Source organism: Clarias gariepinus, chromosome 8 (genome assembly GCF_024256425.1).
Source record: "Clarias gariepinus isolate MV-2021 ecotype Netherlands chromosome 8, CGAR_prim_01v2, whole genome shotgun sequence".
Lineage (NCBI taxonomy): Eukaryota > Metazoa > Chordata > Actinopteri > Siluriformes > Clariidae > Clarias > Clarias gariepinus.
The window spans coordinates 28,818,946-28,832,511 of record NC_071107.1 but is presented as its reverse complement, the minus strand read 5'-3'; the positions used below and the strand labels follow the sequence as shown (position 1 = coordinate 28,832,511).

Below are 13,566 nucleotides of genomic sequence, written 5' to 3'. Positions count from 1 at the left end.
CTCCGGTCCTTGGCGACGTTTAGGGATTAAGCACTCACTCTGTTGTAATTGATCCAGATTGATCGATTTCTGCCATAAAGGAGTGCAGAGTTTAAATTTTGCTTCTGGGATATTATGTACGGATACTAATATAGAGCTCCTCTAGATCAGGTTTAGTGCTACCTGGTTTGTTAGATTGGATGTCATCTCAGAATCAATGCACAATAAATATCGTATGACAGCATCCATGCGGAAGTGTTTATAGTTTCTGACTTTAAAAAACTATTTTTGGAAATGTTTAAGTTGGATCTTGGAAAAGTCTCAACAAAGTGACGGCTAAAAGTCTGAGCCATTAATGCATTGTCGTTCGTGCTTATTTCATTTCAAATGTAGCTTTTTGTTTAATAGTACATGCATATTAGTTTTACTCATTTAAATAGCCCTGAAATAAAAATATACCTATAATATAATACTATAATACCTAATAATATATCTGTTTTTTTAGCATTTAATTCATTAGCGATCATACAAATAGTGCACACATATTTTGCTAATATAACAATAATAAGTGAGCTGATCCTGACATTTAAGTTTTATCGATACTACATCTTTTATAAAGCTTATTTATGGCAAAAGCTTAAATTAAAGAAGTCTCTCTCATCTTATATCTCAACATTCTTAAAATGTTTGACTGTTCCCCACACTTGGAAGAAACTTGATGCATGTAGGCATAGTAAAGATGATCTGCTGAAGTTCCAACCGACCATCAGAATGAAAAAAAAAAAGTGACTTTGAACATTGCATGGTTGTTGGTGCCAGACCTGAGTATTTTTGAAACTGCTGCTCTATTGGGATTTACTGCACAACGATTTTTAGGTTTTGCAGCGAATGGTCTGGAAAGGCAAAAATATCTAGTGAGCAGCAGTTCTCTGGAAGAAAATGCCTTATTGATCCTAGAGGTCATCAGAATGTCCGGACTTACAACCGAAGTATGTTAAAGAGCGTCTTTAATGAACACACAACATGTGGAACCTGGAGCAGATGGGTTAGAGCAGCAGAAGATCACACCGGGTGCCACTTTTGTCAGCTAAGAACAGGGAGACTGAGGCTACAGTTAGAATGTGTTCACCTAAATTGGATGAGAAGTTTGGAACACTTCTTGCCACAGAGTGTTGTTGCTGACCATGTCCCTCTGTTTATGAGCACAGGATAGAGCGGCATGTCACTAAAATGATCTCAAACTGGTTTCTTGAACATGACAATGAGTTCAGGATGACAGAGAGTTCACTCACTGTGCGCAAAGATTTTGCTGAATCTATGCCATTAAGAAATGAATTACAAAACCTGACACATATGTATACAATATACCAGTGCTTAAAGCACAAAGCATGGCTAATATATTGTGTTTTACAGTATGTGTGGTTTATTCTTGAGCCAAAATCTCTGGCTCAATCTCTCTTTCTGTCTGTCTGTCTGTCTGTCTGTCTCTCGCACATACTTTCTTTCCATTAAAAGACACAAAGTGAAGTGACACAAACCAACCAGGAGGAAATTCATTTTGACTGGTTGCTTCAGATTATAGGTCGCAGAGCACACATGCGCACACACACACACATCTTTACTTATAACAGCGTGCCCCATAACAGATCTTTACTGTAGATAAACTGTCCTCATAAAACAGTGTGAAATTTTTGGCCATGTTATATCATACAGTAAATGCATGAAACTGTGTTAATATGATCCATTATATTAATATGATTAATATTTCTTTCTGTGTATTTATGTGTGTATTGTTTGTATTGCCCTGTAGGCAGTATCTGGTGGTGGTGTTTAGAGACAAACCCCTTGAACTCTGGGACGTGCGCACAGGAACCTTGCTGCGTGAGATGGCTAAGAACTTCCCTTCAGTTACTGCATTGGTAATGTGTGTGTGCGCACCCACTTCTTATTATGAGTTTGAGAAAACTGTGTGGAAACCTCGCCTCACTCAGCAAAGACACCGACTTCATTATCTGACAGCAAAACTCATAAAGAGCCAGCAATTTTTCTTTTCCCCCACACTCAAAAATCTGTTCAGCTCTTACCGCAGGGCCAGTAAACAGTGTAACAACATGAGTGAATTCCAGCAAATAAGCACCTCAGTATTGTTAATAATTAATGCCTCTCCCCAGATTACAGCTTGCTCATTTCCATATTGATAGCACCCTCTGGGTAGATATCTACACCACTGTCCCCTAATGATCAGAATCTGAATTATACCCCCCTGCTGCTCACTGGCTCAGTCGGTGCATTGCAGCTCTTTGCTAAAGTGCAAGGTCCAAAAGCATGATTAAATGAGCTAAACAATGCCAATAAGTCTAGGGCTATGTTCACACTGCCCAAATCTGTTTTTTTTTCCCCCTATTCATATGTGACTCTGATTTTCTCATGCCAGTGTTCATGAACAACCCAAATAACCAACCCAAACCACATGAAATATAGTCCTCTCAATTTTCATTTGAGACACTTCCATATGTAATAAATTACATCCAGATCTGATTTTTTTACAACACGACCCGAGTCCCAACAGTCTTGTGTGATTTTTACATCAATCCACCACAACACTCCAGACTTTTGCACTAGGAAAAGTGGAGTATGAGTGTAAAGGTGGATTTCAGTGGCAGAGAGAGAAGTATGGAGTGAAATAGTGCTGCCACAGCATACGGGTACAGTACTCCACCTATTTTTTGTTTCTTCGAAAAAAAAAAGGAAAAAAATGCGGTTAAAATTTATATACATTCTTGTACCCAGCCAAAGATCCTAAAGCTTATGGCATGAAGGAAAACCAATAAAAAACAAACAAAATGGTTGACTGGTTAAATAACTCGACATCACGTTCCATCTTAAAAGTTGACGGTTAAACAAATTATTATTAATTATAAACATTTGGATGATGTTGCAACTACTGTGTTTAAAAAGATCTCAAGAGAAGGCTGAAACATGGCTAAAGGTGAACCCCAAAAGAACACTAAAGGTTCTTGAAGCATGACTGAACCTTAAGCTAAAGGCATGAGCCAAAGAGGTTGCCAGATAACAGGCCTTTTAGCCTATAGTGAGCTTAAACACATACCGTGAAAAAAAATAATGCAAACAGTTTAATGAAGAAGAAAAAAAAGTCGATTTTGATTTGGTCAGTAAATCAGGTATGTGCCACTTTTGCCTGAGTTGCACAGAGCTGGCAGCTGAGTGGGAGATGGCGGGTGACCGTGAGCAGAAAATGGTTAAGTATGATTGATAGATGTTATATAATTTTATAGTCAATCTTTGTTTTGATTCTGATTCTGATGAAGACTTTGCCATAAGGCCAAAGTGATAACAAAGTGGCTTGGGGAGTAAAACATGGACATTTTGTGTCCATGGCCAGGAATCTCCCCAAACCTTAATCCCATTGAGAACCTGTAGTCAGTCTGTATGAGGCGGGGACAAACAAAAACCCACAAATTCTCACATGTTCCAAGCATAGATTATGAAAGGATTGGCCCAGAAATTAATTGACAGCATGGAAGAGCGAATTTCAGAGGTCTTGAAGAAAAAAGAGTCAACACTGCTAATATTGATTTAATGCATAAACTTAATATACAGTAATTGTCAATAAAGCCTTTGTCACTTATGAAATGCTTGTAAATATACTTCAGTATACCATAGTAACATCTGGCAAAAAGATCTAAAAACACTGAAGCAGCAGACATTGTGAAAATTATTATTTGTATCATTCTCAAAACTTTTGGCCAAAGCTTTATGAAACCAAAGAAACATGGGTTAATATGTATTATACATTAGTTAATTCTGACCGAGCAATCTGAGTAGACGACAGGCATTCCATAAGTGGTGATAATATACTGTAATAGATAGTAGCAGCACTGGGATGTTTAAATATATGTACGAATAACTGCTAATTACACCAACTGTGTGCCGCCAGTATGGGTAAAAGTAGGTCAGTACTGAGGAGATGCCTGAGCAGTTGCCTGCCAAATCCCAGAAAATGCCAAATATGCAAAACCTGGCACAGAAGCACGCAGCAAAAAAAACACACCTGATAACATTGTCATCTGATAACATTATCATAAAAAATAAATAATAAATAAACAGTTTTTCTTCTTAATTGCTCCAGATCGCTTCTGAGCTATCTATGTTCTTTTTTTTTTTTTTCACGGCTACATAGCTGACTGAAAATTTGCTTTCCAATCACTAATCAAGGGCAGTAGTGGTTGTCTGGGACAAGGGATTGAATCGTCAGCATGATTATCATCATGGCTCTGATGCCTATGACCACATGACAGCACTATTGATATTCAGCACAGCAGCATTCCCTCTCGTGTGATGTTGCTTTATTACATTTATTACATTGCTTTGTTATGTAAAAGGTATATGAAGGAATATTTTGAGGAATCATTTGAAAGATTAGTGTTTATTAGTCAGCATGATGCCCAAGGGATGCCAAGTACACATGTTGTAGTTTATATTTAGTTTCATCAAAGTAGTTTGTCTGAGAAATTGCTATGCAAATAGTATCTAATTTTATGGTGGTAACTCCCATTCAGCATTATTGGATGTTTATTTGTTTGTACACCACAAGACCGCAAACTTGCAGTTCATGTGATGCGCAATATATTGTATGATGGTTGTTCAAGTCAAACTGGGACTCATTATAAAATATCTCAGGAATAAAGATGTAAAACCGCTTGACATACAAGGTATGGTAATGAGACTCTTACTGTAGCCGCAGTTAAACATTTGAATAGTGTAAATGTTTTAAAGACATCTGTGCGTACATAAATGACGTTCTGGGCCGAGGTGGCTCGGAGTCTGATTATGGCTCTGGTGTACTGAGAAAACTGAAATAGAAATATATTAACAAAATGTGTAAAATTTGCAACCCTAGTGAATAGACACACTATTACTCAACTGTATGTCAACAGAAGGTCCTCACAATCATAGAAAGATTGATGTGCGTGTGTGTGTGTGTGTGTTTAGGAGTGGTCTCCCTCGCACAATTTGAAGAGCCTGAAGAAAAAACAGATAGCTGCTCGAGAGGCCATGGCCAGACAGACCACGCTGTCGGACGCTGAGCAGAGCAGTGTCGAGTCCTCGGTCATCAGGTCAGAGGTCAAAGTTCATTCTGGTGTCCACTGACTTGCCGCTGTAATCTGTTTTATCTCTGCTCTCTTTATTTGTGCACTTGCTGCCTCAAGCACATACTGCATTAATTTTTTGTGAATCCGAGTCTACACCTTTCTTCCTTTCTGGAAGCAGAGCTGCAGTATATTGTCTACATAATGTACTCTATACTTGTAAACCCATAATGCATTGCAACATCAGGATTAATTATTTTCTTTGGGACATAACTGGGACACAACTGTTGTTTTCTATACTTTATTATAAACCATTGTATTTGCACAGATCTCCTAGGCATAGTGAGCTGAGTGACATGTTAAAGAGTTCATAGTCTGCACTATTAAAATTAATAGATAGGGTGTTCAAAACAAATACAATTAGGAACAGGAGATCTGCTATTTTTTTTTTCTTCTCCATACACCAAATCTGTCCACCATTTAATTGTTTCTGTGCAGTTTAAATTCGATAACAGTGAGGTTTGTTTTGTTTCGCTATTTCTTCCTGTTTAAGGCTAAATTCCCTTTTCTGATTTCTTTGTGTGGTGCATGCTCTTATATGATTTCATTGCAAATGTTATTATTTTTTCTACCCTGTTTCGTTCCAGAAGAGAGGCTGCTTCATATACAGTAGTCTAACCCCGCTCTGTGCACAGGGCAGCGTTTCTTCCTGGTGGTCTCCTGAAAAAAATTCAATAATTAAAAAATATATATTAACTTGCAGGTTCAGTGAACACATTTCATTGTTCTAGATTGTTATTAAATGCGAACGGTTCTCTTGGGAACAGTGGTAGGGCGCAAACGAATTACTGGTTTGGCAGAAATCCAAACACAGATATGAACACACACTATAGACACTGTGTTTTCTTTTGTTTTTGCAGTTTTCGCCGGCCAGATATCTTGGCAGATTTATCTCAGCACTGTACCATTGCAAAATAATGAGCAACCCACATAACTTGATTCACAAATCCCACTGCTGATACCATTATGCTAGGCAGTGCTTTCTGATTCTTTCATGTAGTTAACAGAGAGCAGAGAGCTCGGAGCCTTAGATCTGTATTTCTTTCTCTTTCAGTCTGTTGCAGGACGCAGAGAGCAAGGCAGAGACGAGTCAGGGCATCTCGGCCCGCGAGCACTTTGTGTTCACTGACACGGACGGCCAGGTCTTCCACATCACTGTAGAGGGCAACACTGTGAAGGAAGGGGCTCGCATCCCCCCTGATGTAAGTCACTGTAATTTACAGAGCTGAACTAGTTACATGCATTAGTTAAGTGCCACAGTTAAATTGACTAAAATAAAAGCAGTTAACTAGGTTTGTCAAATTTACTAAGTTTGTTCTGTCAAATGGATTTTAAGATGTTCTTAAAGCAGCATGATGGCGTAATGGTTAGAAGGGTTGAAGGTTTAAATCTCAGGTCTGTGTGCATATGCTTGATGGGTTTCCACAGTCCAAAGCCATGCAGAGTAGGGTACCACTCCAAATTAATTATAATTATTTGTGTATTAATAGGATGACGTGAGGTAATATTCTTCTTATCCCACATCAATTTGCTAATTTTTAGAATTGTTTTGCTAATAAGAAATATATATTTATATCTATGTTTAATAGTCTAAGTGAAACAAGTTCACTTACGTTATAGCAGGGATGAACAACCTGTTGTAAGGTTATTAAGGTTATTAATGCCATTAATTAGACAAAAAAACTGCAGGAGGTCATGGTATAAAAAAATGACAATGCTTTCTGACTACTGTTTTGGAAAACATCATGTTGTAGCTTTAATTCTTACCTGCTACAGGAAAAAAGGGGAGAATGAATTTCCAAAATACATAACAGCTTTTGAAAAAAAAAATAATAATAATTATCTGCTACCAGACATCTGCTGGCAAAGTACCTGAATCCTCTAATTGAGTAATAGTTGAGATTCCCTGGGACCTTCATTACTCAAGTACAGGAGAAGTCATCCTTTTACTTGTGTACCTGAGTAAAAATTTGAGTCAAATTCACTGAGTCAGATTTGTTGAAGTATCAAAAGCACAGGGCTTGTATTAGCTCACCGTGGCCTTTTTTATAGTTTATAAAAAACCTCTCTCTCTCACACACACACACACGCAATTATTCCCACTTCAAATACTATACACTATTATGGTTAACTAACGCAACACCATGCAGAAGAGTGAAAGTATTAAAACTACTCAAGTAAAGTATAGATACAGTATGTAAAATATCATGAAGTACTATGAAGTACATGTACTCAGTTACAACGTTGTTTTTTAACATTATTATCTCTTCTCTTTTTTTTTTTTGCACTTATGAGCAGTTGTTGGGATACCGCCGTCTCCTGGTCTGGAGTCTGACGGCAGGGAAGAAAAGAATTGCTTTTTATGAGACATGACATTTAAAGAATCAACAACACAATTTATACAAAATTTCAGCACTTACATATTTTTTATTAGTTTATTAGTTTCAAAACATAGAAATATAGCTGCTTGAGACAAATCAGACAATAAACCTTAGTGCTATTGAATCGAATTAAATTGAAGATGCAATCCCTAAAAAAATCTATTCTAATATAATTGACAGTCTCCACAGGATTCTTAGTCTTTTTGTTTTTGGGAGCTATAAGATAAAATAAGTTGAAATTGAGTGGTTTAATTACAACACCTCTACATCCAGCAGGTATGATGCGCATGTCATTGTCTAAGGTAATGATACAGGGAGAGATTTACTTCATCATAAACCCATGCTCACAATGCTGCCTACTTAAAAAAAAGGTCTATCAGGTAAGGCTTGAAAAGTTACTTTATTGCTCTATAACTCATGAATGTAGAACAAGTTAAAGCCTCTCGCCAGCATTATGCCACAAACCGCATGTTGTAAACTGCTTCAGCTTTAGTGCTTTAGTGCACTCTCATCACCATGTGTGCAACTTCAAACCTGATTAAACACCTCTTCTGTCATAAGGTGTGATTAAGTAGAGTGCGATAATTTTTTGTCACTGCAGGTACAATAGATTTAGTGTTTCCGAGGTGTTGTTTGAGAACTGATTCCCTATCTTACTTCCTGAACACATGTTTTAACAGTCTGAACCCGTCTAAGTGCCCAAGAGTTTCCTGGAGAACAGGTTGCTGTGTTCTCACCAGCTCCTTAGAGTCGCTAATTGTCACATCTTGTATTTTCTATTTATTTATTTATTTATTTATTTTTAAGAACATGATGGATGTAAAGGACATCATCGACACCAGACGTCATCTGTTTACAAAGCTGTGCTAACATCTTTACTCTGACAGCTTCACACTAATTCTCACCTCCAGCCATGTGAACTTAACATAAATCACACACCAGCAGTGCAATTTTGTGCACCCTGGACAGGCAGATTACGTATCCAGGCTATCGGTTTTTCATTCATTGTGGCCCACAAACAGGCAGGTTCTGTAGGCTGCTAATATAATGGTCACCGGAATTTTTATTGTACTTCCCTCCTCCAAACACTACACAAACAAAAAGTTAATCTTGATATATCAACAAACCGTGACAACGACGGAATCAGCATGCAATATTGTTGACAAAAAAAGACGAGACTTAAAAGCGGTTTTAAAAAAAATTAATGAAATATCTATGTATTTTCGTCAACATTAAATTATTGTCACAATCCTATGTGATACGGTGCTTATTCATTATAACATGAGCAGCAGTATTTCCCAGGTCACGGCGCACGGTATATCAGGAGTAGTTTGCGTGCGCAGTGACGGGATGTTACTAGCTCAGGCCTCTTTAACTCTTCGTCTTCACAGCAATATTACTCAGGCGAAAGAGAAGTGCCGATATTTGAGCCTATTTTTTTTCATATAAAACCGGAGGAAAAAGAGCTATGTGTAGTAATATCACAGAGGGGAAACAGTGTGGGCACACAGTTGCTAAAAAAATACCACAAACCTGAAGAGGCACATCATGGCATACCATAAAAATCACCCAGTTTTACAGCCTCTCTGTGGTAATTATGTTTTGTTATATGTAATTCATTTTATTTAATTTTTTAGCTAAATTATTGACAAACCCATTAAGGTTAAAGGAACTACTCTCCGCTGACTACTATAGGGTTAGTCTAAAAAATGTATTAGTCACTAGTTGTTTGCGTAGTTCATGTTAGTCTAGAGCGAATAGCATAAACCATGTAATGTTAATTTAAGTTTGGTCTTTATTATTATTATTATTATTATTATTATTATTATTATTATCGTACCTAAATAAAATGTATAGGAAATGTTAAAACAGTGAAAGTTAGATAAAGAAATTATTTTTTCAACCAAAAGATGATTTCGAGTCCAATATAGTTATAGTGCGAGTAATCAATAATGCCAGTTTAATAGTATTCTTGTGCTATTTATGCATAATTTACTTGTTTACTTATTTATTAGTGCAAATGCATCATTTTAATTGGTTGAATAATTGCCCATTGCTTATTAGGCAATCAGGCAATCATGTGGCAGCAGTTCAATGCATAAAATCCTGCAGAAACAGGTCAGGAGCTTCAGTTATTGTTCATATCAAACATCAGAAAGGTAACAAAAAAAAAGTGATTTCAGTGGCTGACTGTGGCTTTGTTATTGGTGCCAGACAGGTTTGAGTGTTTCAAAAAAGAATTTCAAGCGGTCTGATAATGTGAAAAAGATATTTACACCATACCTGTAGTAACAATATCATAAAATAAACAAGTTTATGAAAAATCCAATGCCATATAAACCTATGTATTAAAAGAAATACAACAAAAATGTAGACATCTGCATGGCTGCACCAGTTAATAAAGAAGAGTAAAATGGTCCCAGCAGCAGATGTGACTGCAGCACTTAATGACACATTTGTGCATGATAATGAGTGCATCAGAGGCAGCGGAGGTAAAACAATGCCTCCTCGTGCATGTTGCTCTTTTCATCAGAAGGAAAATGATGGCAATAAACAAACAAACGGAAACCCACCGCTGAGCAGTTTGTGATCTGTGCATTCTAAAAGAACTAATGATCTACCAAGTGTCAAATCAGACCTCCTAGCTACACACCATCTCTGTGCTTTAGTTCTTGTTTTTGAACAAGAAGGGTAGCAGTGTACAAATACGGTCTTAATATGGATGGATGTTTTTAAAAATGCTATAAATAAATGGATTTCAAGAGATAAAGTAGATTAATACACACACACACACACACACACACACAATGGACTCCTTATTAGGAACGTTGGTTCAACTACATGGCAGGAAACCAATGCATTTAAGCATGTATACATGGTCAAGACGATCTGGTGAAGTTCAAACTGATCATCAGAATGGAGAAGGAAGGTGATTTAATGGTTGTTGGTGCCAGATGGGCTGGTTTGAGTATTTTCACAACTGCTGATCTACTGGTTTTTTCACACATGACCATTTCTAGGATTTACAGAGAACAGTCTAAAAGAGAAAATATCCAGCAAGAGGGATTTCTCTGGATGAAAATGTCTAGTTGATGACAGAGGTCAGAGGAGAATGTCAGACTGGTTCGAGTTGACAGAAAGGCAACAGTAACTAAAATAACATCTTTTTACAACCAAGGCATGCCATAGAGCATCTCTAAACAGACAACGCGTGAAACCTTGAAGCAGATGTTGAAGACGACCACACTGGGTGCCACTCGTTGTGTGCTAAGAACTGAGGCTACTTTTCACATGGACTCACAAAAATTATACAATATAAGATTTTAAAAAATGTTGCTTGGTCTAATGAGTCCCGATTTCTGCTGTGACACTCAGATAGTAGGGACAGAATTTGGCATGAACAACATGAACGCAGGGATCCATCCCTGTTTAGGCTGGTGGTTGTGGTGTATTGGTGTACCTAATTAAGTGTTTGGTTAGTATACAATACAGTATATATGAACAGTTTGACAGCAAAATGAGAAGTTTACCCCTTTTTTAATGTAGTAAGAAGTATTGTAAACTGATAATATTTGATAAACAGATTTTTTTTTTTTACTTTTTTTTTATGTCACAAGCATGATAAAAAGCAAAAAATACTATGTCAGATTTGCTTTGGGTTTATCAGTGTGAATTGTGTGTGATGTGTTTGTATGTGTCTCCCGCACAATGGAAATATCTTCAGTTTGTGGTTATTTATCTGTGCAGTTTAGTATTAATAAAATGTTCGTTGAGTTTTAATAAAACAAAAAATATACCACACTTACTCAAATTATCAAAAATGAAAAATCTACAAAATTGTAGCGTTTCAGTTCACATGAAACATTTTGCTGAAGATCACAAGAAACATGAATACAAGAACTTCAGTTTATAACATTATAAACAAGAAATATTGAAGCTGTTGAAGACAGCCCCCTATCATAGTGCAGATATGTGCTGTATAACATCTATTTATGGATCATCTGACTGCATAGACATCCTTCATTGCATAAGGAACTTTATTTCATAGTTTAGAGATCTGAATGGAAAATGTCCCATAATGGACGTGGTAATAATACCACGATGTACAGTACATCATGGCTCACTAATGAGCTAGTGAAAACTAGGAAAACTATTTTTAGGGTCAAAAGTGAGACGTATGGAAGTGACACAGTTCGAGTTACCCTGCAGTACCCCATGTGGCTTCATTAAGTATATAGAGTGCATCTGGATGAACTGTAATATGACGTTTTCATAACATCCAGACCATCTTGTTTCACAGAGCTTGTTATGAAGGTTAAGAGCCTCGTAGTTATAATTCTGGTGTAACTGAAATGGCAGTAACAGAGTGTAAATGCTGTTTTTTCTTGGCTCTAACATTCCCCAGAAATCTATAGATTGCATTTAGTTACTCCCTGCAGCTGCTGTTTTGTGCAGCTAGTAGTTTCACTTTACTGATCATGTGACAAAGGTGCAACGCCATTGGCTTTTCACAAGTTGTAGTCTAAACAACCTTGATCCCAGAGGAAAAGAATTGACACATAAATCTTCTGTATGTTGTAGGGGAGCATGGGCAGCATCGCCTGCATCGCATGGAAGGGAGACACATTAGTTCTGGGAGATGTGGATGGAAACCTGAATTTCTGGGATCTGAAGGCCCGTCTGTCCAGGTAGGAGTGTGTTTAGATTTGTTTATTTTATATATCGGGGTGGACAAATCTCCTAGAGGGTCAGTGTCTAGCACAGTTTGTAATTCACCAACAGTTTTCCTAAACCTGCCGATTAACAAATTAGTTAAATCAGCTGTGTTGGGGCAGAAAAATCACCAATGTGTGCTGAACACTGGTCCTCCAGGACTGAATTCGGACGTGCCAGTTATATTCATGACTAGTTTAACGTTTTTCTGTAAATGGAAAAAAAAAACTGCCTTAAACAAAAAAAGCTCATGCCCAGATTATAAGGCATTGCATCATGACCTACAGTAGTTCTAGTACCTGGTGTTCTTGATTGTGACATTTTGGAATCTTTTCCATAACAAAACAGTTTTTTATTATATGCAGTATTTGCTTAAATTGCTTTTGAAACAATGCATGTCCATTTCATTGAGTTACATTCTAGTAGTGTAGTCTTTGTGTGAAGTTATGAGTGCTAAACACTATTTAAGGTATAGTACTTTGTTTTAAATGACTATGTGGCAAAGTGACACGGTTTAAATTGCACTCCTTTTTCATTATTATTTTTAAAAAATTGTTAAATATCTTTCAGAATTTTTTTTTTTATTGTTTCTGTGTGTGTGTATATTTTAGAGGTGTTCCTACACACCGTGGATGGGTAAAGAAGATCCGTTTCGCTCCTGGTAAGGGCAACCAGAAGCTGCTGGTGATGTACACTGATGGAGCTGAGGTGTGGGACACCAAAGAGGTGAGCGTTACTTCCTTCTAAATAAAAAAAATCTTATGTCTGATTGAATCCAGGCTGATACTGGCTTAACCAGCTTAGTATCAGATATGACACTTTTATTTTTCATTTTATTCACTGGTTTATTTCATGCTGAGGACGGATGGGAGGTTGACTGACACGACACAAATATTGTGTCATGAAATCACATCTCAGTTGTTTTGCCTAATTTAGCAGCAGAAACTTGCTGGGAGTCGGCTCGATTGCTGAAAGGTTTAGATCCTTTCAGTTACAGTACAAGTTAACCTGTGGATTAGTTACTTGCATTGAATAAAACCACAATTAGAAACTAAACTCAGTATAAACTTTTTTTTTTAACTTAAGGATATGATACAGCGTAGCCAGGATGTCTGTTTAATTAATTTTGGTGATAAACCATAGCTAATCATAATTAGATTTACTCTTATAGTTATTAGATCCAACTGTACCTAGATACTCAAATAGTGGGCTTCATAGGCGTTATGATTATAAGAAACATCTTTGACACATGATTTATATCACAACCTGTTTTTTTGTGTGTGTGTTTGTTTTTTTAAAGTAGCAATGTTTTTTTTTTAACT

At 36.9% G+C, this 13,566-nt stretch overlaps 1 protein-coding gene across 2 annotated transcripts in view; it reads left to right on the top strand.

The window, feature by feature from the left end:
* The window catches only part of wdr11 (WD repeat domain 11), a 126,974-nt gene that overhangs the window by 84,994 nt on the left and 28,414 nt on the right, over window positions 1-13,566 (top strand). For both annotated transcript variants that reach the window (XM_053502088.1, XM_053502087.1), the window contains exons 14-18: window positions 1,790-1,898; window positions 4,993-5,117; window positions 6,205-6,352; window positions 12,113-12,219; window positions 12,856-12,970. In XM_053502088.1, coding sequence (XP_053358063.1) covers window positions 1,790-1,898; window positions 4,993-5,117; window positions 6,205-6,352; window positions 12,113-12,219; window positions 12,856-12,970 — 604 coding nt within the window. The remainder of the gene's footprint in view (window positions 1-1,789; window positions 1,899-4,992; window positions 5,118-6,204; window positions 6,353-12,112; window positions 12,220-12,855; window positions 12,971-13,566) is intronic.